At 38.7% G+C, this 26,346-nt stretch overlaps 1 protein-coding gene across 39 annotated transcripts in view; it reads right to left on the bottom strand.

The window, feature by feature from the left end:
• The window catches only part of AFDN (afadin, adherens junction formation factor), a 233,174-nt gene that overhangs the window by 8,119 nt on the left and 198,709 nt on the right, over positions 1 to 26,346 (bottom strand). For 7 of the 39 annotated variants that reach the window (XM_024112024.3, XM_024112037.3, XM_024112047.3 and 4 more), the window contains 10 exons: positions 22,732 to 22,797; positions 22,446 to 22,519; positions 21,714 to 21,832; positions 20,285 to 20,479; positions 19,911 to 20,002; positions 19,253 to 19,441; positions 15,740 to 16,738; positions 14,008 to 14,043; positions 7,995 to 8,129; positions 4,650 to 5,160 (listed from right to left, as the gene is read on the bottom strand). In XM_024112024.3, the coding sequence (XP_023967792.2) occupies positions 4,650 to 5,160; positions 7,995 to 8,129; positions 14,008 to 14,043; positions 15,740 to 16,738; positions 19,253 to 19,441; positions 19,911 to 20,002; positions 20,285 to 20,479; positions 21,714 to 21,832; positions 22,446 to 22,519; positions 22,732 to 22,797 (2,416 nt within the window). Of the gene's footprint in view, positions 1 to 4,649; positions 5,161 to 7,961; positions 8,130 to 14,007; positions 14,044 to 15,739; positions 16,739 to 19,252; positions 19,442 to 19,910; positions 20,003 to 20,284; positions 20,480 to 21,713; positions 21,833 to 22,445; positions 22,520 to 22,731; positions 22,798 to 26,346 lie in introns of those variants that run through there. The other 32 variants (XM_008175596.4, XM_008175604.4, XM_042848292.2 and 29 more) reach the window with 14 other exon arrangements.

The raw sequence follows: 26,346 nt of genomic DNA, 5'->3' as shown, positions 1-26,346 counted from the left end.
AATCTGTACTACTGAATAGGAGGACAGGCAGGAATGCCATATAGGCTAGTTTGATGGCTCTGAGCTCCAGCACATTCATAGATAAATCTCATATTGCCTAAAGATCAGGTTCCTTTAATTTTTAGTTTGCCCAAATGAGTCCCCCAATCTGTTCCTGGTGCATCCATGATCAGTGTCTTTGTCAGGGATGGGTACTGAGACATGTATCCATTTCCATGTCTTCACGGTTCCAAACACCAAACCAATTCTGCAGTGATATGACGTCACAGAGACCTTCTTTCCGTCTGATGTCTCATCAGGGAGTACACTGACATGAGCCAGAGCGGAAGTCTGTCAAGTGGTGTTATTTACATGCATGCCAACTTGTGGCCTAACACTGGATGACATGCTTGTACTGTCAGCTATGTTTGATGTTAGCTGAAGTATGAGTGCTTGTAATGACTAGGACCTGTCCTTACACAGGTATGTTCTTTCTGCTCTGAGTCAATCATGTCGTTCACTAGGAGGCCTAGCTGTGTGAATGGGGATAGTGCATTCCAGAATTGCTGGTGCCTTCCACTGAAATCTGCCTCTGATCAGCCAGTCATCCAGCCTTACCTTCACATAGGAGCCACTACCACTGAGTCTGAATGGCAGATCCTTGTTCTGGCAGGGATTTGGTCAGACTGTAAATCTCAGGTACTTCCTGTGGGCTGGGTGGAGGGCTCTATGGAAGTATGCATTTTGCAGCTGAAAGCAAGGAAGCAGTCTTGAGCCTGAAGAGATGGGATGTTGGAGGCAAGGCTTATTATCCTGAACCCGAGGTGGTGTACATATTTGTTCAGTCTCCTCAAGCGTAGGATGAAAACACCCCTTCTTCAGGATAAGGAAATATCAGTAATAGAAAGACTCTTGCCATGTAATCCTGAGGATCATCATCTGTGGTTCCTAGATGAAACAAGGCAACTTTTTGAAACAGGCTCTCTGAAGACAGACAGGAAAGGAGGGTTGATGGGGGATGGGTGTGGGAGTAAATGACATAGGCGTGGGCAATTGCCAACACCCATTTGATGGAGATGATATTGGTCCAAGCCCAATGGAATGGAGCAAGGCTGCTCCCAAAGACTGCTGATGTCTCCTGATCAGTTCTGATGTGACTCCTCACATTCCTGTCAAATGTGCTGCCTAGTTGATGGGCTGGGTCACAGAGAAGGCAGAAGATGGCCATTTCCCTGAGTATCACCATCATTTTCATGGTGGGTACTCTGGTTGCCTATCCTGAGAATAAGGATGTGCCTACTGTCTCTGCTAAGGCTGATATTTGTATGGCATCCTTAAAAGGGGTATTGTATAAATTTCCAGGGACCTTGGGGAGGATCATGAGTCTTTTACTAAGTGAACCACTTCATCCATTCTTTTGCTAAAGAGCTTTATTACCTCAAACAGGAGGTCTTCTTTTATGGTCTTTTAGTCATCTCTTTAATATCTCAGATGCTAACAGCCAAGAGGCTTGCCTTATGGGTCACCATCTTGGTAATCAACCTCGCAGATGTGTCAGAGGTGTTCAAGGATAGCTGTAGAATTGTTCTGGCAACACTTTAAATGATTTAATTCCTCAGTGTCCCAAGATACTTTTGACAGGAAGAGAGTCACCTTTTCCCAGACCAGGAAGTCAAACTGGCAAACACCACTTGGGAGTTTGCCACATGGAGCTGCAGTGAGTTGGATGAGTAGGCTTCACATTCGAACAGGTCTAGCTTTTTGGGATTTCTCTCTTTGGGTGTGCCTTTCATCAATTTAGATATTTCCTGCATTATTGCAACTACCAACAATACTGGATTTGGGTGGGAGTGACAGTGGCCAAAGCTTTTTGGGGGAACTGGATAACACTTCTCCACCCACTTAGATGTGGGCTGAATGGTAGCTGGGGTTTGTCAGAGCTCCTTAGATGGTTCTAGTATGCCCTCACTGATGAGGAGTGCAATCCTAGGTGATGCAGTCAAAATGTTGACTTTATGGGATTTCTCTTGTAGGAGTGCTGTTTCAGTATGTATGATCTCAGTGATATAAAATAAGAAAGCCTCCAAGGCTTTAAAATAGTCAATTGCTGGGGCAGAGGCTAGTATACCAGTCTCATTGAACAACAAATGATTATTATTTCAATAGAGAATGGGAATGCTACTGTTCTTTTGCTGCTCACACCAGTGGGTTCTGACATGCAGTCTGTTGGTGGTGACTTAGGTAGTGATGCCACTTGACAGCCTAATCTCCTCCTCTTTCTGGACATACAGGAGGGGTATCTGCTGTAGGACACATCAGAGGATGGTTCCTAATATGGCCCATATGGCCAGGAAAGCATGTTATATCAGTACTGACCTGGTTGTGGCTGATTGGCTCAATGCCATTACCATCTCTTTTGTGATGATGCTTTGTGAGAAGGCTCTCCAGTACAAGCTTCTAGGGTTGCTCTAAAAAAGCAGGGGAGAGGCATCACTGTTCAATACCAGGAAAAAGCATAATCAGACACTGGTGAAGAAGAAGAATACTCGTCAAATGGTGGTGCTTTAGGGTAATGCCTCAAAGCCAGCTCCAGTGCCAGGTGCCATTCTGTTACCAACGATGTCAATGGAGGGATCTTGATACTTTGAGAGCATCTCTCTGGCCCCTAACTGGCACTGAGGCCTTCATTGGTGCCAATCCCAGCTTCCTGTGCATCACTCCTGCCTTAGCAGAGGTCTTATACATCCTGTCCTTGGAAGAACGGTGGTTCTCCTCCTTATACGATGGTGTCTCTCAAAGTCTGAAGTCATATATGGATTTCGCCTTTTGATCTTGTCCTTGTGCTCAAGTATCAGTCTCAATTCTGAATCTGCCGGTGTGATGATGGGTTTGTTGGAACTGGTCTTGGTGTAGCAGCAACCCAAACCAAAGGCCCTAGTGCCAAAATAGTCTGTGTGATGTGGCTAGTGCCGATTTTGATATCTTTTCCTGTTTTCCTTTCACGTCTGGCCCCTAGGCTATACTGTCTGCTTGAGGGAGAAGTAGTTGACAATGACCCCGCTGGTACCTTGGAGGTGGTAGTCTCCTTCAGGTGTGACACGGCGCTCAACCACCATTCAAGTAGGTGTAGTTTTAGCCACATGTTCCTTGACATGCGGAGTCCTTGGGGAGGACTTGCACACTAAACACTTATGACTGTCCTTCAGACAAACCAGACATTGACCGTGCCCATGGACCAGGCGGATGAGTCAGTTGCAGGCTGGGCAGGGGTTGAAGCCTGAAGATTTAGAGTCCACCATGATGGTTGATGTGAGAGGCATCGCCCCACCATACAGGAGGGTATGGATTTTGTTTTTTTGGGATCATCCAAATTCAAGAAAATAGAGAATAAGAAGGATGAAAATAGATTTTCTTTACCAAAACTAGCTGAGAAAAGGACAAATATAATTAGGAGTAGAAGGTCAGACACTCACTGGATTCCGTCTTGCTGCCATTGGTGGTAAGAGGGAACCGAGGGAGGGTTGTGGCCACTCCACTTCCATGGCCTCACATAGGAGAACAAAGAGACACAGGATACATGTGCGGCCCCAATGGACACTGTTTTTAAAAATCCTGTGTATGATGCACACGCATGTGCCCACATACAATGAGATCCATACTGACACATACTCAATACTGACACATACGCAAAGACTCAATGTTATGAACTTTCTCCTACTTAGACATGGTATCCAAAAAATCTAGCATTGAACTTCAGTCTGTGATAGCATCCAGGTTCTGGGTACAGTTAGAAGAAAAACCGTAGTGCTTTGCAGCCAATGGATGGTGCTAAAATTAATGCAACTAAATTGCTAATAACGCTCTAATTACCAGTGTAGTTGTGTGCTTGCAGTGTAAAGGGAAAGAGAAGGAGACTACAAAGGAACATAAGATAGGCTGGGAAGAGGGAAGGAGCAGGAAGAAAAGCACTTTAATGATGGAAAAATAGGTTCTTGCCCCCAGGCATAAGGTAACCTGCACTATAATGCAGAAATATAATGACTACTACATGCTGCCTAGAAAATTGTTTTCATTACGTCAATAAGCCCCAAATATCACCTTAATTTTGAATATGTACGATTTAAAGTGTACGGGGGTCCTTTGAAAGCCATTTGCACACCATATTTAAATCAGTAAGAGTCCCCCTTGTGCCAAGTAATGAAAGCAGAAGCCCCTCCGCCCCCCCATTAATCAATCAGAAAACATATTTTATATTTTCATGGAAAACACATGTATAGAAGCAGCAAGGGCACAGCCAACGAAATAGAATAAGAAACAATTACTGAGACTGTACAGAATGAAAGCCAAAACCAACAGTACTTGGAACTGGTTGAGCAACAGTCAAACTGATTGTTTTTCCTTCATTGTGTGAAAGATGGGATTTTGAGAGAGCTTGGTAAGGAACAAGGAAATTCGAAAGATTAAAACGTTTACAAATAGGAGCATTCACATTGATATCAGGATGAAAGTTAGATCACCACACTGAGAATAGTGACCAAGTGGTGGTGTGGGGGGGAAATAAAAAAAAAAAAAAAAATCACAGAGTAAGTGATTATATCTACAGCACCACAGTGGGAAATGTGCAGATAGATTTGTAGAGAAAGATTCTGATTTCATTTTTTTGTTTCTACCTTTTGAGCTGCTGGGATGGAAGAAACTTGGTTTGTTTGATGGGGAAGGGGGATGACTTGTTTTGGAAGCAGTACTGTTGGCATTGACCGAGGGTGGCTGGAATGAGGTGGAAAGAAAGATGCCATCTGAGACTGGGCGAGGCTGGCGGAAGAGCTGCTGTGGCGGAAGGATGGCAGGAGGAAGGTCACCATAAGATTTTCTTGTGCTGGAGTACTTATCCTGACCTGCTAGAGTGGAATCCTCCTCCTCCTCATCATTGTATGCAACAAACTTGGCAGTATAAACCGTGTCAGGGGAGAGGACCTGTGTTTTGAGGTAAGAGGTGTTTCGCTGAGGTGGGGGAGGAGGAGCATTAGATGAAGGGGGTGGGGGTGGGAGCTCATATTCCCGTGGAAGCGGAGGTCTGTACAGACCAGGCTCGTCAGGTTCCAGTAATCTTCGTTCTGCCTCATCATGCTGTCTACGCCTTTCAGCTTCCAAACGGTTGTAATACTCCTCTTCCTGTCGCCTCTGTAGGCCCATAGGAAAAAAAAGTGCAGTGATCAGAACAAGAGAAACATTTAAACATAGGATGGATTCAAATTTTCCTCCACAAGAGCACTGAACAGCTCCCCTCATCTCCATTCCCCTGCAATGAGTAAGGAAGCCACTCCAAATCATTATACAAAGAGTATAATTTACTAATGTGAAAATGACAGAATTGTCCTGTAACACAATGGTAATTCTGAGTTATTTCTGGAGTTGATGCATACTCTATGCTGACAACATACTTGAGTTAACAGAAATAAAGCTGTACTGACTAAAGGAATTCCCTGCACTCATCTTTCATAAAGTTAGAGTTGATAAAGTAAGGATTTAGCAAAGCTGCAAAGTATTTAAAAAAGAATGAAAATAAAATGGGTGATCTTAGAAAGGAACTTTGGAAAAGAGTACAATTTTGCCTTATCCCTCCTGAATAGGTCATCAACAGAGCTTTCGAGGTCACTGATTTTACAAGCCTAAGTTATAGACATTAGAAAAATAACTTCATGCAAAGACAAGTTGCGACTTGTGCAATTTAATTTTTTTTAAAAAAATGCTTTAATAAATCTCTTGAAGTGTCTTCTACAAATTCATGAAGAAAATGCTCTGCCCATGATGTTTCTATAGGGCCATAATAAAAATAATCTGCACTGAACTCTTGGGTGAACCTGAGAAAAACAGAAGTGCATAATAAGGTACAGTACGTATTATTTGAACTCTACCATCTCTCAGAAGCTACCATGTGACTACCATATGTGAACAAAGTTTCCTATATTTTTCCAGTTTAAAGATTGTTTATTGTTCTGTGAAATAAAAACACTTAATTTTCATCAACACCTGTCAGAACTCCACTGTGAGCTAATAGATACAGATCTATTCTGGACTTTCACTACAAACTGTGAAGGTCAAATTCTATCATTTCTTGATTCACTATCGAATATTTGTATTTTGCAATCACATCGATAAAACATTATTTCTTGTTAAATTAAGGATGTATAGTACAGCTTCTTAAAAAAACTTCTTGTAATTTGTGGCAGGGTGCCTAGAGTTTTGGATACACATCTTTTTAAAAATATAAATCAAAATAAGTAAATATATACCCTTCTTAAACAGCCTGAGAATCTTCTTAACTAAAGAAGTGAGAGCCAGTTACCCTTCTATTGGTTATGTATGAAATACTATTTTCCATTTTGAAGGCTCTAGAGTATTTAGGTGGCACTAAATTTGTAACAATCTCTGTCTGGGACTTGTATGTAACTGTCGCTGGGACAGATCAGATTTGCTAGTCAGAAAAGCCTTTCAGCTGTAGGTGACCCAAATATCATTAGAATGCACCACATCACCGAAGTTAGAGATGGAGAATATCTATTTATTACTGATCAATCTTATCCACCCTCCACCTCTAACTTTCCTATGCTATGACTTCCACTACTTTGCTGAGTCCAGTTGTGTGTGAGATATCCCAGTGATGGGGTTATGATGACTTCCCTTGGAAAACTATTCTGTTCTTGATTTTCTTTTGCTCATTGTCAGCCCATTACTCCTAGACCACTGAAAAACAGGTCTTAGAGCTTTTAAACTTCTTCCCTACTTGATCTTCCCAGCAGGAGCTTTTCCTATCATTAAAACATCCTTCTCCATTCTGAAATCACAGTTTCACTAAAATCCAAGTTTTCATTCTGAAGAAACCTGATTGTCACTGCTCAAGTGAAATCTTACAGTGGGTGGGATGGTTCTACATCTACCACATTGAGAGTCAAATAAAAAGATTGAGATCTTAAGAAATTTATCATAAAAATTTTAAAACATCATGTATGAGTTTTTAAGGGATTCAAATGTCTGGAGTTTTGGAGTGTACCTAATTGTACAGAGATCCAATTTCCTGCTGGATCACATTCAGGTCTAATAGCTTCCTGCATAAAAGAACCAACTCCTAGTAATTTTTTTCCGGATTCAAACAAAAGTAACAAAAATACAGTGGAGCATTCTCTCCACTTCTCCATCTCTGAATTCCATACAATATATTTTTCTTTTCTTATAAAAAAATCCCAAAGGCAATACAAAGCTCTTCTATTGAGTCACCATAGTCTCAGGTGCTAAAACCTGCATTAAATTTCCAGGATGATTACTGCTGGGGCAGGCTGGCAGGTCAGTCAGCTCCAACCCAAACAAAAGCAGTGTGGGAATGTCTCTTTCAGGCAGAAGAAACTAGAAAGCCAAGGTAGAGAAGGCTCTGAAGGTAAACTCTAGCAGTGACAACCAAGCTCAGGGAGGACACTTAGGGTATGTCTTCACTACCGGCCAGATCGGCGGGCAGCGATCGATCCAGCGGGGATCCATTTATCGTGTCTCGTCTAGACACGATAAATCGATCCCTGAGCTTTCTCCCGTCAACTCCTGTACTCCAGCTCGGCGAGAGGCACAGGCGGAGTCAACGGGGGAGTGGCAGCAGTCGACTCACCGCAGTGAAGACACGACAGTAAGTCAATCTAAGTACGTCGAATTCAGCTACGTTATTCACGTAGCTGAAGTTGCGTAACTTAGATTGCTCCCCCCCAGTGTAGACCAAGCCTAAGCCTGAGATTTCTGTTGTGTTATTGTTTGCGAGTTACTAATAAATACAAAAGCCATGAATGATATGAATCTGGACATTAACTCAGGGTCTGTCTATTCTATTTTGGATGGTAGAGGGTCTGAGCCCATGAATATTACCATCATGTTAATATATTCACCTCCCCCCTACAGCAAAACCAAATTGTTAATGGTCAGGCTAAGTAGGTGAAGCCTACAAAGAATTCTTGCTGCACTCAGAAGACCATAACCTTTTCTTCAGCCTCTCTCTTGGTCCGCTCCTCCTCCTGGCGCCGGCGCTCTTCTTCTTGCCTGGCCCTATCTTCTGCTTCTCGTTTACGCATCTCTTCTAACTGTTGCTGCCGTCTGCGCTCTTCATCCTGTAACTAACAAAGACTTGTCTTTAATTGTTTATGAAATCACCTCCCCCTGGATAAGTCAGAGAGCACATATACCTGGAGCATTCATTTTAAAAACTGACCAGTTTAATGCAAAGCACTACACTACAGCAGACCAATAATGTTTTCCCTGTCCAACTCTGATTTATTACATTATATTTTCCCTGAAAGTCCCTAAAAACCATGCAGAATTTCTAATAATTGTTGCACATAAAAGATGAGAAATGTATAGAAGGGAATGTACTGCTTTCTTTTCACTGCTGAATTGTTACAACAGCTGTGCACAACCAGAGAGACTTTTGGAGACACAAACTGTGCAGTTCCACCTACATTTTGGCATTATGGGAAATTCTACATATAGTTAACTAAAATGAATCAGCAGAACTCTATTAAAAAGCTACCTTGCTAGTATGACTGTACATATGCGTACTGGACCCCTACAGAGGTACAGTTTGACTTACCGTCGAGACCGCTTCAGTAACAAGCGTTTCACAGGTGAACTGAAATTAGACATTTGGAATCAACATTCCACAGCTTCAACGGCTAACAATTAGATCAAGATTTAAGCATTGAAAAATCTTGACTTTTTAATCATGGCGTCAATACATTTAAAGTAAGAGGCTCATGTGGCAAGTCTACCAATACCCTCAAAAGATAAATAAAAAGTCTCCCAGTGTTTCTACAACAGATGCGCACTAGGAAAACAGACAACGAAGCAAGGCTTTGGCTACTTGAATCTAACATTGCTAATATATAAACCTCAGATAAACGTATATACAATTGTCTATCAGAATTATAACAATGCACTGATCAGACAAATTAGCACCACTACAAATAAATTTTTGCAGGGTTCACTGAAGCGGTCAGGAACTGCCGCCTATGATGGAGAGTGTACTCATTGGGATATCAACTATCTCTAAAGTACAGAAATTATCTGCCATCTAAGTTGAGTCATGTTTCTTATTGCTATGAGCTTATATTTTTACACTGAACTTTTCACAGCAAGATTTATTAAATTGATTTTAGGTCTGTGTTTCCTAAAGTTGTCATAATGTTTACATGTGGTTTTCTGCTAAATATATTCAGTCTGCTCTTGTTCATAGTCAAGCAGTTTATGCACATACATGGTATGTCTACACTGTGATTAGACACCAGTGGCTGGCCTGTGCCAGCTGACTCGGGCTCATGGGGCTCGGGCTAAGGGGCTGTTTAAGGGCAGTGTAGATGCTGGGGATACAGCTCCAGCCAAAGCTCTAGGACCCCCCCACCTTTCAGGGTCCTATACCTTGCGCAACAACCCCAGCGTCTACATACCCCGATAGAATACAGCAATAGTGGGAAAGTGGAACTTTAGAGACAGTGATATTTCTCTCCCTATTTCCCCATCTATTTGAGCATGTAACTCCCATTAACACCAACAGAAGGGAGGATATGCATTTCAAGACAAAAGACCCTTTCAACTTTCATTTTGATATCCAGTGTGTCAAATATTGAGTGATGGCTTCCTAATGTTGCAATAGAATTTTTTAAACTGAATCTAAACGATTCTATTGTTCTATTAAATGACTGCAATCAGATTTATAACTATACAATTTCTTGTTCAAATATTTAACCTAAAAATTGAAATAGCTAGGCAAAATACTGTAAAAACAGACCTTTTAAAGAATATTCAGTTTCTCATTTATCTGATTAATCTTTCCTTAACTGGCAGTTTCTTTGCTAACGCCCTGAACTCTGGATTTACTTCTATGTATCTGGTGGGGGTTTGATTGTAGGTTACATCCTCTATAGAGCACTGTTGTCTCATATGCCCTTACATTCATAACTAAATCAGCTGATTATCAAGCATGCATTTCAAAGCTGAGAATTCCTCTGATTAGATGGTCAAAGTTACAAACATCAGAGTGTGCCAATCTTTCAAGACCAGTTCATGGTCGTCAAAGTGATCTGATTTTTTTTAAAATAAAAGTGATTTAATATTCATATTGGCATGTATCTGGTGAATATTTTTCAGAGGATGTTACTTTCCTGTAACTGGAGTTCAAAGGTAAGTGGCTTTTATAGTTCTTGACACTGCACAAAGGTAGAGGGAAGACTCAAATACACTCAGTACAATAGGGAAAGCAACTAAACAAGTTTTATAAAATATCTGTTATAAAAGAATAGATCTGTTAATAAAAAAAATCTTATCACAATTAAAAGCCTATTGGAATAAAGATCTCTTCTTCCCTTCCCCCTTTTACAACAATTCACCAATTTAGCATAAGAATTAATCTTATGGTACCAAATAATGATATGGAAGGGCAGGAGAGATGAAAAATTCAGAAAAAAATGTCCTCAAGAAAAATACTTTTTTTCCACTCAAAGAAAAAAAATTGGCAAAAATAAGTCTTAATGAGAGAATAAAGGAGAACTTTTTGACTTTGTCCCAAACACTTAAAGAGAAATATTATTTGTATTTCTAAAGCACCAAAAGAAGAAGAAAAAACCCTATGCAATGTGCCAATTTTGGAGTTGATGTCAATGTGTTGACCACAGTAATTTTGGAAGGACAGCTGTATCAGGTAGGAATGTGCCAGCCAAATCAGAGGTTATTCTAGACCTAAATCCTACGAAACAGGCCAAGAGTGAGAAATAAGGCTGAAGTGGTAGAGAATCGAGTGATCACTACAAGATGACACCTCATTTCGGTATTACCTGCATAACTAGCTTCTATTTAGCAGTTGTCATACACCAAGAAAGGACTGTTGAGATGGCAAGGCTCTCCATACTGCTTGAAGCAATTAGCTTTTGGGACGGTGTACAACGTGTACTATACTAACCCTACAAGCGGTGAGTAAGGCACATTTAATTCCTAAATTTTCAAAACAGTGAGAAAATTTACCCACAAGCCCCATTTACATCAATAGGACTCTTGCAATTAAGAGTCTCATGCACTAGTTTGAATATTTAGAGTCTTTTCTAATTTTTTGTTTGTTTGGTTTTTTTGTTTTTAAAGTTTACACATCTGTCTAGTCTGACATTCAGTTAAAGGGACACCTGTCGATATAACTTCTCAAGATGCACAGTACAACTCAAGACCCACAGTACTGCTTACGTGAAGAGAGACATGTTACATGTAATATGAAAACAAGTTCATTTGCTCTATATTCAGTACCTCCCTTAAGCATTTTTTTGTTTAAATAGTAAAGAACAGAAAAGAAGCTCCGTATACACAGACATACAAGAGTAACTGTAACAGATCACTAGGTATAGAAGCATGAACTTTCCCTTCTCCTCTATCCTAGGTAGGTTAGTTTACCATATAAAATGTCAAGAGTTCATCTGGTCCCATAATCCTTGGTTTCCTGTGTGGCCAACCTGGACTTCCAATACAGTCTAGCTTGGGACAGCAGCCAAGCAGCTTCTTCCAAGTTGTTCCCTCTAATAGAGGACTATATCATGACACTGCTAATTCTTCTCACATAGTACTGCTGTGACATGCTCAGTGTGTTGTAGCCCAGACTGCACAAGTACCAATTATGTTCTCCAGTTCTCTCAGGGCAGCATGATGTGCCTCTGCCCAAAACTTAATACACAGCTTCAATAAACTAAACATCTAATCTTTAACTAGATAGCCTATTTCCCTTACATGACAGTCCAAGGGGGGTAAAAAAAGGAAATCAGTGCTAGAGTATTAGGAGCTGTTGAGCTTAATTCATGGGAATGGCTTGCGTGCACTGGACTTCAAATTGTACAAAATAAACTAACTTATGGTAAACTAACTAACTAACCTACCTAGGATAGGGGGCAGGGATAGCTCAGTGGTTTGAGCATTGGCCTGCTAAACCCAGGGTTGTGAGTTCAATCCTTGAGGGGGCCACTTAGGGACAAAATCAGTACTTGGTCCTGCTAGTAAAGGCAGGGGGCTGGACTCGATGACCTTTCCAAGGTCCGTTCTAGGAGATAGGATATCTCCATATAAAAAATAAAAAAAGATGGGGTTGTTAGGAACTTTTAAAAATAAAGTTATAAAATATTTTAAGTTTATCTTTATATAGGGGTTTAATATAGGGGAGGGTCAGTTAGAATTAATAATTGCCCCACAGAATTTAAAAGGAAAAACATCACGAAAACTGACATTTTATGCTTTCAAGTTTTCATTAACCACTTGAGGGCCTTTTTAAACATACAGGTTACACTGTTCATTCTACAGGTCTAAATATACAATGAATGTCCTTCAACTTAATTTTCCTGTAGAAAGCAGACAATCTTGGGTACATAAAATGATTGTGGCAGAGATGCAACAAAAATGTAAGGGGTATTATCACTAAAGTTCAATATTGCCCTCCCCAACCATTCAAAAACAATCAGACAAGATTTAAAAAAAACTCATGAGATTGGCTTAAAAATGATGAAACTTTTAAAATAATAGATTTGGGGCTCTTTTTATTTGTCTTCTGCTTTTTTGCCTTTAGATTTCACATTTTCAAACTTCTCCAGAACATGGTAAAAATGAAAGCTGAGATTCTCAACACAATGACTCCAGGAATTGGAGCTTTAAGAACAACACTGACTATCCAAGACATGCCATAAAACCTTGAGAGATGGCAACACCAGAAGCTGGAATATCCAGGGCTTTTCTGAATGTACTTGTCTCATTCAGAAAACAACTGAGAAAGCTCACCTGTTTTGTTGCTGCCAGAGGACTTTGAGATTGGTTATAACAATAGTAATCTGGCACAGAGATACTACAGTAGTGTTTAAATACATGTTATAAATTAGCTGAAGCATACATTTTATAAATTGGTCTTATAAAGCAGTGTTTGCATTTCAATACCAAAATTGGGCAAAATTTTTAACAGTCACTTTTTCATCTTTTGAGTGGTATAAATAATTTGTATCTACAGGACCTGTCCCAAGCATTGGTTCAGATACATGAATTGCATTCAGATTATACCCAATTATACAGTAACTAATTTTAAAGGTGAGAGTTTCTTTTCTAGAGAGCTACAGGAAACCTTTCAATTATCTGCTCATTCTCAATGCTGGCAATAGCATTTATGTACTGGTTTAGGGATTACTGCCCTAAAACAATCACTTAAACAAGAGATTTTTTCCATCTCAATTTTAAATGTAAATGAATGGTATTGATCCAAATGAAATGGCAGTTTAGGAAAAGAAAGTAAGAGATAGGTTTTCTGGTTATGTTTGTAAATTAGTTGGATATACTAACTCAGGGCAACAGCTCCTGAACTAGTGTTTCATTCTATTACAGAATAATATCAGAAATTAAGAAAACATTGTTTACTGCCAATTAACGGAGAAGCTAAACTGGTACACAAAGCCATCACAAGGGAGGATAGGGAACATGACCTTTTAAAGTAATAGGCCATGTACATTTACGGTGTCACTGGATTTAAAAATCTTGTGTATTTAAGCTGCTAAAACAAGTTCATATAAATTTCTGAAGAATGGCAGGACAAGTTTTCTTTGGCTTAGGACTTAAAATGAAACAAGTGAAACTGAGAAAATCTCACCCCACAATTTGTTCCTTCCAACTGCTTAGTAAGATGTTATAAATATATAGTTACATAGAAATATCAAATACAGAGTTTCACATTAGATCACAGCTGCAAACAATTCAAAGCCACGGGCAGAACACAACAATTAAAGAAGAGAAGCAGGAGGAGAGGAGTAAGAAGAGATTTAGAAACATTCAAAATGCATGCTTACAGTTAACTTACTGTATCACACCTTGATTCAGAACACCCCAGAAATGGCAAAGACAACATCCAATGCATTTTGGATCATTATTAATAAAGAAAACAAAACAAAAATATCAAGACGGGGAAGAGGTATTGAAGAGAAAGAAACAAGAACATACCAAATCTAGAACAGAGATTGCTGGCACAGCAGTCTGCTGCAGGTAATAAAAGAAGGGAAAAAAGAAAGATGCACAGTGAAAATAAAGGTAAGTTTAGATTTGCACTATGCCAAAAGCATTTCCCTTTGCTTTGATACTTCAGCTGTTTTAGAAAGGTATTAAAAAAAGGAATTGAAGAATTTTGGACATTAGATTGCTGAACTGTCTGAACAGCGAAAACCCCAGTGTCCTAATGGTGATAACATTTCAGATTAGCTATTCAGACACTCAAAAACACAAAGCTAATGATGATGCTAGAGATACTATTTTTATTTGCATCTCTGGCATTATAGATAATGACATACAACAGAAGTGCAGACATTATCTTTAAAAAAGAGCAAGCAAACAGCTAACTTTAGTCTCTGTAGGAAACTTTTTACATGTTATAATTCAGGCTAGGATTGTGTAAAGCCACTAATGTTCTAAAAATGTTGGAAAACCTCACTGACAGCTAATATTTAAAATTCATCCCTTATGGAGAAGAATGATATAATGTTATGCAATACAGTTGGCTACTCAACCCATTAATGATGTGTTTTTTTAAGCCAAGCAATAATAAAAACGTTAACAGACTTTTCTGTGCAAATAGCAGTTTTATATGGAATTTTATGCCCATAGGTAACTGCTTATGTGTTACAATCACAAAGTTAGCAACACTGGCCAAGGATATATTTAGCCTTTCCTTTCATCAGTTTGTAAGTGTGGGGTATTTATTGCTTCAAAACAGTAATAAAGTTAGCCACAGGGTAAAAGGAAAGCAGCAGGCACAAAGATTAAGTTTAGGAATTAGTGCCAATGGAGTTAATACAAAGCCAAAAGCTGCCAGAAAGAATCCGGAAGAAAAAAAACCTTCTCAATCTGACAGTTATTCTACGTCAAACAAACGTGCACAGATGTTTCTTAGTGCTTGCCATTTGCTTACCAAGGAACTGATTAGGTCAACTCTTAGGACAAGTAGCAGTAAAGATGCTCAACAAACTAAGGAACTAGTTTATAAGTCCTTCAAAGCAAAAAAACTCTCAACTTGCAAATTCAGTATTCCTGGGGTTATGATTCATAAGAAAAAAATTAGTTTCTATACAGAAACAGTTTCTCAGTGAAGACAGAAAGGCCAGAATAACTTTAACAGATAGCAAACAGTTGCATTACCTTCTTGCATTTAACAGCTATAAATATCAAGGGCTTTCACCACTAAAGAAGCCAAATAAGAGCTATCAGAGAGTTAGAATAAAATAAAGATACTAAAGAAACACTGCCCTTTTTTGTCCCTTCCCCAAAGGCCTTCATTTTTATCCTCCATAAATAAAACTTCCAAAGCATACACCAGGCATCAACTTGTGTACGTTACTTTGAGGGAATTACAGTCAATAACTACCTCTTCCCCTATCTAGGGGGAAGGGATAGTCATTTCTCTGAAGGAAAAGTTTTACAGCCAGGGAAAAAGATTTTGCTCTCATCTTTGCAGTTAGTCGCTTCATACTTTTATAATACACCACTTAACTGGCCAAACCAAGGTAGTTTACAATATTTTTCTTTAGCATTTTCTATATAATGAAAGACAGGGACATAAAGATAGTCCAGTCCTCCTTTATCCTGTGACAATTTCAAATTTCGTTTAACCAGTCTACTAAAGAACACAAGTTTAAATAATTGTTTGCTATACTTGTGCCTAGAAAGGATTACCCCCTTTTACCCTTGCTCTTTTTTCAGCCTCCAGCCGTTGCATAATTAGCATGGTATCCACATCATCATCTTCTTCCTCGTCATCATCCTCATCCTTTTGCTTTGACTCTTGAAGTCGTTTCTGGAACTGCCACTCGAGCATAAGTTTGCGCAGGCGATCGTTCTCTTCTGCTGTGCGGTCGGGCTTGTTTTGAAGTTCCTGAATCTCTTTACTCAGCATGTCCACAATGTGCATCTGCTGTTGCTTTTCTAGCTTCTCCTTAGCATCCCGTTTCCAGGGATCAGGAGACAAGCTATCGCTGGAGGATAGTTCTTCTTTGCTGATGGTGATGTACTGCAGATCTCTACGTTCGATGGTTCGGGGCTGCTGTTGGGGCTGTAGCTCTCGAATGACAGTGTCCTGGGACCTCTGCAATGTTGAAGGCTTTTCTGGTTTCACCTGCTGCACAGAAACAGGAGGAACCATAGGCTGAGTACGCATCTGGCCCAATTTCCTTTCCTGCTCACGACGCTTCCTTTCTCGCTCTTCCTCTAGTCGCGCTTTTTCCTTTTCATACCACCGCTGATGCTCCTCTCTTTTTTTACGTTCTGCAGCAGCTAGCGTTCCTAGCTGGTTTGAAGGGGGAGGTGGAGGCAGAGGCAAAGGCAAATCCATTTGCAGTCCATCGAAATCAGCTGCGTAGTGCACTGGTGGAGGAGGGGGAGGTGGAGGAAGGTCTGTTCTGATGGGCTGGGAAACTGCCACTGGTGTTGGCTGGTTGATAACTGGAGTTTTCCAACGGCCAGGTCCACTTTTGGTTAAACAAGAACCAGGGGAAATAGATTTGGAGGAGTGGTTCAGATGCTCTTGGCTGGATGTGCTGGAATCCACAGATGAATTCATCCATGGATCACTGTCTGACTTTCGATCAATGTACTCTACATCCTTTCTTATAACCACCTCCAGACGATTCCTCTCTGGTTGGTAAACTTTATCATCTCGAAGTTCTTCCTGGGAATGAGCTGCACGCTGGAAGAAATAAAATAAAGTATGCGTATTAGTTAATCTGTATGTAATAAAATTTATATCCAATAAAAAAACTAATGGATGACAAAAAATGCATTTCTACAAGACAAAAAGCCTTCTTATCAATACATTTACTCTTTTTGGTAAAGTAGAGAACCTTCATAACTAGCAAGTTTCTCAAGATTTTAATGTCCGCACTACCACAAAATCACTGAGCCTTTTAAACCATGCAAGCCTAGGAAGACTTTGTAAGCTCTGAGGCAGAGCTGTCAAGCTACACTGAGGGAATGATGAAAACAAAGCAGAGCTCATGCCAGCAATCTCCCCCATCTCACACAAGTTCTCAGGGCTATCCTTATCAGCTCTTACCCACTTACAAACACACTGGCAGCCTCCAACAGTAACTCAAGTGCAATAACTCTTCAGTCCAGCCTGCTGCTGGGCTGGCAAACATTTTTCTTTCATGAACACAGACACACAAACAAGAAGCGCTGAGGGAAGGGGGGGAGAGGGGGAATCATCCACCCCCCAATTGGGGGCATTCTCCCCTCTCTTGCCACTGAGAGTCATTTGGGGTAGAGGATGTGGGTGCTTAGATGCCCCACCTTACTCAACTACCTCACAGGAATATTAAGCATTTATTCGTTTGTATACTTATAGCATTTTAAAAGATGTCAAGCACTAACTACTATTACTGCATAGAAAGTGGGAATTCAATTGGATATGAAAAATATTCAAACATGATTAGGCTGATGAAATCTATTTAAATATTTTCTTTTTTCTTGAAGCAAATATTCATATTTTTGAAGATTTGAACATTTTCAGTATTGACAAAGAACGTACAAACTTTCCATAAGTGACACTGGAGGAGACTAACAATGCAAACTTCTCCATGCTGCCCAACCAATGACCTTAACCATGAACTAGAAAGAATGCCTTGTTTGGGATGAAAGGGTGTATTTTTTATGCTCTATTAGTTCTGTAGCTCTGAACACACAGCTACTTGTGTCAGAAGCACTGGGAAGATGCACCTAGCCAAATAGTTTTCTAATAACTTATGCATTTAGATGATAAAACAGCATTTTAAGTCAGCCATTAGTTACTGCAACTTTCATGACCACAGCTCCAAATATAATTTAAATGAAACTGCTCCTTAAAAGTGAATAACTAGTTAATTTGACAAAAAATAACCAGAAGAGATCATTCACTAAAATGATTTTACAATAATGAAATTATTCTGAAACTAAGAAAAATGATGCTTTTTAAAACAAAAATAAAACCCTATAAAAACAACGCTTGTGGATTTCATTAAAAAGTAATTGATGCTGTGAGATTTTTAAAGCTGATTTATTTTAACAGTGAAATTTAAAAGCATTGATTGATATATGTGTTGTGAAAACCTAACATACTTTTCAAGTACTTGTGAAAAACAAACTCCCAGCCATTTGTTGCTTTAGTAAAATGCATTTTTCCTGGCGGAATCAGGGTTTCAAGCTGCAACTCAAGGTCTATACCTATCATCAGCTTTCTAAATGTGGGGTATTTAGGTGTTGATGTTTAGCTAAAATATTTTTACAGCAATTAGCCATAATATGATGTGTTAATTTCCATCTTAAACCCTCATGAAAGTTAAATGAACACTGGGTTTGCGTTCTAAATTCTTAACAGCTGTGAAAACTGGAAGTGTATTATAGGCACCAACTACATATCAGCACAATCATACTAAGGTTTTACCTATAATCCTTTCTCAAGTGATTACTGCATTGACTTCAGTGGCACTATTGGCATGAGTGAGGATTACTCTCACAAGTAAGGTTTCCAGAGTCAGTTTCCTACTTTTTTTGTAGGATTGCTACCTCAAGAATCAAGAAAGAAAAGCTTTTCGAAAACTACATTAGATTTTAGCACCCAATTCTAAATCTTTTCTGTGCTTATTATGAATGCTGAGGGACGCTGTATGGTAGTTTTACAGAGGAAGATGGTGGGTGGGCACTACTAGTGTGGGAGATGGGAGACCCTGGTTCAATTCTGTGGTCCACCACAGATTTCCTCTGAGGCGTTGGGCAAGTCTACCAGCACAATAGAGAATTATAGTTCTCTCCATCTCCTAGGAGTATTGCGAGTATACATTAAATATTGTGAGAATGCAAGACACCGTGGTAAATGGTTTCCATAATAGTACAACTGGTGCACTGTTTTTATAACGAGAGGCCCAGTTTACAAGTGACTGAAGTAAATACATTTCATTATAGATCTTGGGTTGGTTCTGAACTACAGATATTCCTCTGCTCCACTTAAAAAAAAAAAAAAAAAAAAAAAAAAAAAGCCACATCAACAAAACTACACGTAGGCACTGGGGTCTGTGTTTAAAACTTCTTGTGGAACTGGCACCTTAGTTTGCTTTTTTAAAAAATTAAATGTTTTGAAAGAGAAAACCTAATATTTAAATTTCTTTGTCTTCAGCAATCAGCAAACAGAAGGGAAAGGTTTTTAAATTCTTGACAGATTATTTCTAACCTGCATTGCAGCACTAATTGAGTGATTACTCTCTGCCTGGATCTGTGGCTTGTCTTCATAACTCGGCCACTGATTCTGAGCAGGACCCATTCGATCCTGGGATTTTGAAGCTGGGAATGTGAAATATTCTCTGGTATAGGTTTGTGTTGGTATAGGATAAGCTTCAGGTCTTGGTGGCAGTGTCTGCTCCTGTAAAAGATAGAGAGAATAGGTTAAAACTTATCTATCATACAGATTTCTGCAGATTTTATTTTAACTTCTAATTTCTTTTTTAACAAGTATATTTTTAGGCATTGTTCTTAATCCCAGCTTCAACCAAATAAATATGATTCTAAGATTTTCTAAGAACAATTAAATATAAACTAGTAATTATAATTCAGGGTTTGAGTGCTCTGGAACTAAATGCACAATGCTTATTGCATAAATTTACTTATAATAATCAAAAATTCAAATGGCAACGCAATAACCACAATTTTGTGACAATTTCTGTTGCTGACTGAACAGCAGCAAATAAAGCAACAGTGAAGAAGAATAAATACAAATAATTGAACAGTGGCATTCTATTAAAAATCTTCAATAAAAACCTCAGCTTAACCATACTACTTCTATTGAAATTTAAGTGACGTTAATAGCCAATCCCTTTCTTGCCATTTCTGACCTCTGTACAAAGATTTCCAGTAGAGACTGAAGTTATCTTGGTGGTCGTTCCAGCAGCATAAGCATTCTTCCCTCCAGGGCTTGGTGGCTGATCTATTAGAGAGTGAAGTAAGCATTGTTAAACATCAGTAACATAAATTTGACATATGTAATAAAACAAACCAATTAAACTTCATAATGTGGCAATAATAAAGCACTAATTGCATTAGTTGTAATTGCTCTTTAATGAATGACTTTCCCCAAATTTTGTTGCAGTTATTACTGTCAGTATTTCAAACGTAGTCTACATTTTAATCAAGTCATCTTCCCATTTTTAGATTTCAAAGACTACTAATAATTTGCATGAATAAAGAACAGAAGTGAAGTTTAGCTTACTTGCTACATTGGGACTGGAGCGGTGATCAGCTCGATTCTTCATCAGTCTGTCATCCCCTGACAACTTCTTTGGTTCATTATACTCTGTCCAAGGCAGCTGAGGGCTCTCAGGTGACCCATTTTGAGCAGAATTATTATACAGCTCAAAACCTTCACTCTTTGGTCGGGGTTTACCTGAGCCACGGCGGTCCGAAACTGCAACAGATTAAGACCTTTAAATTTTTGTTCTTATCCACTTGAACAACTGTTTCCTATTTTAGTCTTGTTTAAAAAAGGTTAACTTTTATAGCTAAAATGAATCTTCTAGTAAAACATGCTGGATTTTAAAAAAGTTAGAATTCTTCAGATACACAATCCCATATTGTTATGCTGAGAGTTCAAGATTTCTTTGATTTACAGGCTTCAAAAAGGTTTTTGAAACAAAGACACCATAATATTTGGCAAAGCCAGATGCACTTTTACTGAAAGAAGTCTCTTGATTAATCTGAAAGGCTTATGGTGTCTGGGGTCATGATGTAAACTGCAGTAACGAGGGTTTATTCTTTTAACTCTTTCCTTCCTATATTGCAGCATTCTTTAATAATCTTTAAAAAGCTCTCATATTATAACTTAATCAATCAAAATTTGTATAAAGTTGCCACATGGTCATTAAAATGCCACTTCTGAAAGAAATTTTTGATTTGGGGGGGGGGGGGGGGGAAGAAAAGCAATTATTTGGAAAAAATACCAAAGAATCCTAGCTTTTAAAGGATCAGATCTAGAAAATTAACAACTGTCATTTCAACATGATTCTCAGTGAAAATCAATGACCAAACATGGCCCAATGGCTTCTGTTTTGTTTTAAAATTATTTTACTGGTAATCACAAGTATCACAGCATCTTTGCAATCGGTGTTCTTTTGGAGAGGGAGAAAAAGTGAATTGAATTCTTGGTCCCTTTGTGAATTTTGTGTATTCCATTTATTTAGATTGTAAATTCCTCTTACACTTAAATAAATTATATAGTATTTGTACTTAAGTGTTGATAACACATTTACTTATGATTAGAACGGTGTCTGTACAATAACTTTAAACAATGGGTACAACTGAGCTCACTCCTTGGTAAGAGAAGTTGCATTGCCATTCCATGGATTCTACATCTGTTTAAAATGTAAAATTTTGGGTATAAAATACTAAACCACTGCTATCAACAGGAACATATGTATATATGTTTTCTCCACCTCTTCAAATTACTCCCAGAAGCACATGCGGAAATCTTTATGAGATGAATTATGTAACTCATGTACATTACAGGAGTAAAATGCTACGTCTAAGTGTTCATATTTCATTGTGGATTGTTGAGGGATTATTTCTCCCTTTCACCAGTGTTGGGGAAAAGGGCCTAAATTTGCAGCAGTCTTATGAAAATGTTAATCAGTTATTTATTTTACCTCTTTGCATCATTGGGGATGGCTGGTTAAGTAGGGTTGCCAGACCATGGTAAATTGCTCCTTGTTTTGCTACTTCTAGGGTGACTACAGAACCTGTTCTTGTCATGAGCTCTGCTGCCCTGTGACAGGAGTCAAACAGAAGAGAACTAAGCATAGCATTATTTAAAAGTAATCTCTATACAATTCTTTTTATGTCACTGTTGCTAAACCAAGCATTCAGCAATATTTTCTGTTACACCACAGCATTTCTTTTCTATTCATCTTCACATGTAAGTCACTTATCCTCTTTGGACAATCAGAAAACAGCATCTAGAGGATGTATGAATATAAAATGGGGAATGTATGCAGGCAGTTACTATTCCTAATTTCCACAGTTCAATGCCACATGTCAAAATCTTCAAGACAAAAGCTAGGACCAGTTTCCTTAAAAGATTTTATACTATGAATGAGAATATACACTTTAAGAATTTAATACAATGATGTTTCTATACGGCTGCCGTATCGCAACTATAGCAATATTTGTTCTGAACATACTAAAATAATGGAGTGATGAGCTTTTGTTCCTGAGGCTATATGGAACCAATATAAACCAAGACAGAAATATTCTTAAGTCAAACTAATATTTCTGTCCCAAAACTAACCAAGCCCTTCGTTCACTGCACACACTCGCTCTCTATTTTTACAAAGAGTATTCGCTTCTTCAACTCACATCATCTGAAAGCAATACTGTACCTTTCTTGGGACAGACCCACTAAACTTCGACCATCCACGCTGAGCAACTGATCCCCTGCAGCTAGCCGACCATCCTAATTACACATTCAAGAAGAAAAACACTTTATATACACAATCCTTACACGGGCTTAATCAAGATAAATGTAAATTAGATTAGAACGGTGTCTGTACTAATTTTATTTTATTAGTCCAATGAAGAGAATTACAAATGTTTTTATTGAAGTAATCTCTAAATTTGACTATTTGATAGATTTTAACAACTTTAATATTTACAAACATTACTAACCACATCTGCAGCACCTCCTTTTACCACAGACTTGACATAGATTCCAAGTTTATCTTGACCTGCACCCTGCAGATAAAAAGACATTTATGAGGCCATATTTAAATCTTCTCTTTTGTAAGAAAGTGCTCCATGAATCTGTTACATTAATATATCAACTCTGACGTTTCATTATTTTAAAACTTCCCCAACTTACAAAACCAGTGATATGGAAAAAGTTCATATCTTCATAACACCAAAGAAAGAAAGAAAAGGTGTTAGTATTTGGTTTCTTGAAACTGTAGCAACTAGAGTACAGGCAAAGGTTATTTGGTTCCATGATAATCAAGACACTAGGAATAATCCAACAAGAAAACAGGTTTATTAAACCTGTGCTTAACAGTTAACTTTTAATCCTTTTTTAATGAAAGGATTTGTAGTTTTATAGGTATATTTATGAATCCAATACAAGGGCCTGGTTGTATCCCCAATATCCCATGGTACACCAAAGCATTACACTGCTACCCTGGCCATCTGGCTGGTGAAACAGAGAGCAGTTTGGAGGTGACTTATTTAACCTTGAGATGACAAAGGAAAGGGAGAAAAAGTGCATTGTAAGTTCTTTGGGGCCGAGTCTGTCTTTCACTACATATCTGTAAAGCATCTAGCACAATGGGACATCTAGGTGCTAATGTAACACAAATAATAAATAATGGATACAGGAGAAAGGAGATGAAATAAAAAAATTCACTTTCATAGTTGACAGGTCCAAAATTTAAATCTACTGTAAAATGTACAATTGTATTCTCAATGCCACCTTCTTGCTCTCTAAATGTACCTATAAAAAACCTAGAAGAAGATGTGTGTAAGCATACAGTAAAGTCATACTGTTGTGCAATCATTTCACATGCACTCACCTGCAAGCTACTATGCAGTGGATTAATCTAACGATAGGGGTACCAGCTTCAAAAGTGTCACGCTAAGTATAATGATGGGAATGTGACATTATTATTTACTACAGTGATCTGTGCCTTTTTTAAACTGCTCTATCAACTGAAGTCTACCAGTGGCATTGCTACTGAAATGACAACATATTTTCAGCTGAGATAATACATATATAAAATATTCCTCCTCTGAACAACATCCCAAGTTACTTTGTTATAGAGCAGAGGCTCTCAAACTGGGGGCAGGGGGCATGAGGATTTGTTTTGGGGAGGGGGGGAGAGAAGGAGAAGAGGAAAGGCCATGAGAAGCTTTAGGAGAGTGGCAGCTGCTAGACGGGTGCCTAATTCTGAAGGCAGCGCCGCCACTAGCAGCAGCAGAGAAGTAAAGGTGGCAATGCCATACCAGGCCACCCTTACTTCTGTGCTGCTGCTGGCAGCAGCACTGCCTTCAGAGCTGGGCGCCCAGCCAGCAGAGACCACTCCCCGTTCTGCCTTCAGAGCTGGGTGGTGGTATATGTACTTGTGTGGGGGATGGGAAATGACTACAGACACAAAGAAGGGGAGTGTGATCAAATAAGTTTCAGAACCAGTGTTAGAGGGAACACACCTATACTATTTACCAGCATAAATTCATCTCTACATTTTGATTTATGTATTTGTGATATTTTGGTAGCAGTACTATTTGTGGTATTTCCTGCTCAAAAAAAAGATTCTATAATGCTTAAGCTACTTCCATTTTAACTTCAAGCCAATCATGCTAAAAACTGAATTTAAGAGTTTTTTTGGAGAGGTAGAGAAGGACTGGATATGTATTAATGGAAACAATAAAATGGAGTTAACTCAAGTTGATCCAAGTTTCTCTTGTTCTAGATTTCACAAATTCTCAAATACATACACGATAATTCTTCTGAACTCGAAAATATTCAAATTACTAGCTGATCATAATTGCTTTACTTTTATTTTGGTTCTTACTCCCAATAATGCTTTTTTAAAAAATCTGGAATGAGTAAAAAATAATATAGAAAGCAATAAATCCAATCACTCAATCAAGACATTAAACAAAGGAATATTTTTTATATACCACCTAGAGTCATATAAATATTCACTTTAAAAGCAGTCAACTATACATTTGTGCAAGAGTAACCTTGAAAGTTTAAAAAGCAATCACTTGCTCAACTGGCACTAAACTCACTGCCCCTTCCCCAAACCATCTTTTTGCAGTCTATACAATTGCCAGTCGCAAAGCAGCACTACCATGTGTACAGGTATCCTTCTTAACTGCAAGTCAGCACACTTACAGAACACTACTGAATTTTAAGAGTCCCAAAAATAAATTACATTTTTAAATAGTCTCATTTAGACCACATCAAGGCCCTTCATAGCCTATCCTCACCCGTGCCCCCTCATTGAGATGTCAACTCCTACCTCTACTCTGCCAATGATGCCATCCTTTACAGCTTACTTGTTACATTTCCCCCAACAAGCACTTTTGTGCTGTCTCCCATTTTGCACATCATACATAGGAAGAGCTCCTAGTAAACATGCTCAAAGCCACCTCCCTGTGCTTCAAAAAACTTGACAAGTTAGGGCAGCTGGTGTGCTGACACCGCTGCCTACCAAGCTGACCAATATTGTCTCACTGTTTCCCTGTGTATCAATTCTGTCTGCATCTGCCTCTTTTCTTATACTTAGATAGCATGCTCTTTGGGGAAAGTATGCTGTTTCATGTTTTGTACAGTGCCTATCACAATGGAGCATGACTGGGGCTTCTGAGCACTACCACAACACTTATAATAATATGAAGCAACATCCTTCCAAATGCATGGATGCTAACATCCAGGACTTACATTATGAATACTTTTACACAGCCGAAAACAAACAGGCAACACTGAGCAAAAATGATCCTCTGGGAAGGGCACTAATAGCTTCGGAATTGGGAGACCCAGATTCATTGCCCTTCTGAGCCACAGACTTCCTGTGTGACCGCGGGCACTTAGCCTCTCTGTGCCTCAGTTCCCCATCTGTAAAATGGAGATAAATGGCACGGTCTACCTCACAAGAGTATTGTATGGAAAAATACCTTTAAAATTTTGAGGTACTCAGATACTACAGTGATGTGGATCATCTAAGTACCTAAGATACAGAGACACTTGTCATTATACCCAAAGAACAGTTTTAAAAATGTGGATTTGACTATGAAAACATATGACCCATATATTATTTCCCTGAGTATCATTTAAGAAAGATACATTACAGTAACATTTGGACCTGTATGGACAGGATATATTATAATACTTTTACCCCAAAGTGAAAGACAACATGGTAAAGTATTCCCTTACATATAAACGGTGTATACTAGTATAATTTGTCAATCAGCTATAGCTAAATAGGAAGTTAATATTTAGACAACCTACTAAAAGAATTTTTTCCAATGGCAAAAGTTTAACTCCCCCCTTCCATTAAAAAACTACTGTACATTTATGTATGAAGATTGTGAATTTGCCTAAAAAGTTGAATTGCAGTAATAAACTGTATGTGTTAATGGAAAGTGAGGCAGTTTAATATAGATAAAAAAAATCAGGACTGGGAAAGCAAAGTCTCCCAGGAGCATACTACAGGTAAAAATTCAAAATTACTCAGAGCTAGATCTATACCAAAATGTATACAAAATGTGCACAAAACAAGAATATCTACA

The sequence above is a fragment of the Chrysemys picta genome, chromosome 3 (genome assembly GCF_011386835.1).
Source record: "Chrysemys picta bellii isolate R12L10 chromosome 3, ASM1138683v2, whole genome shotgun sequence".
NCBI lineage: Eukaryota > Metazoa > Chordata > Testudines > Emydidae > Chrysemys > Chrysemys picta.
This window is presented reverse-complemented; position numbering and strand designations above follow the sequence as displayed.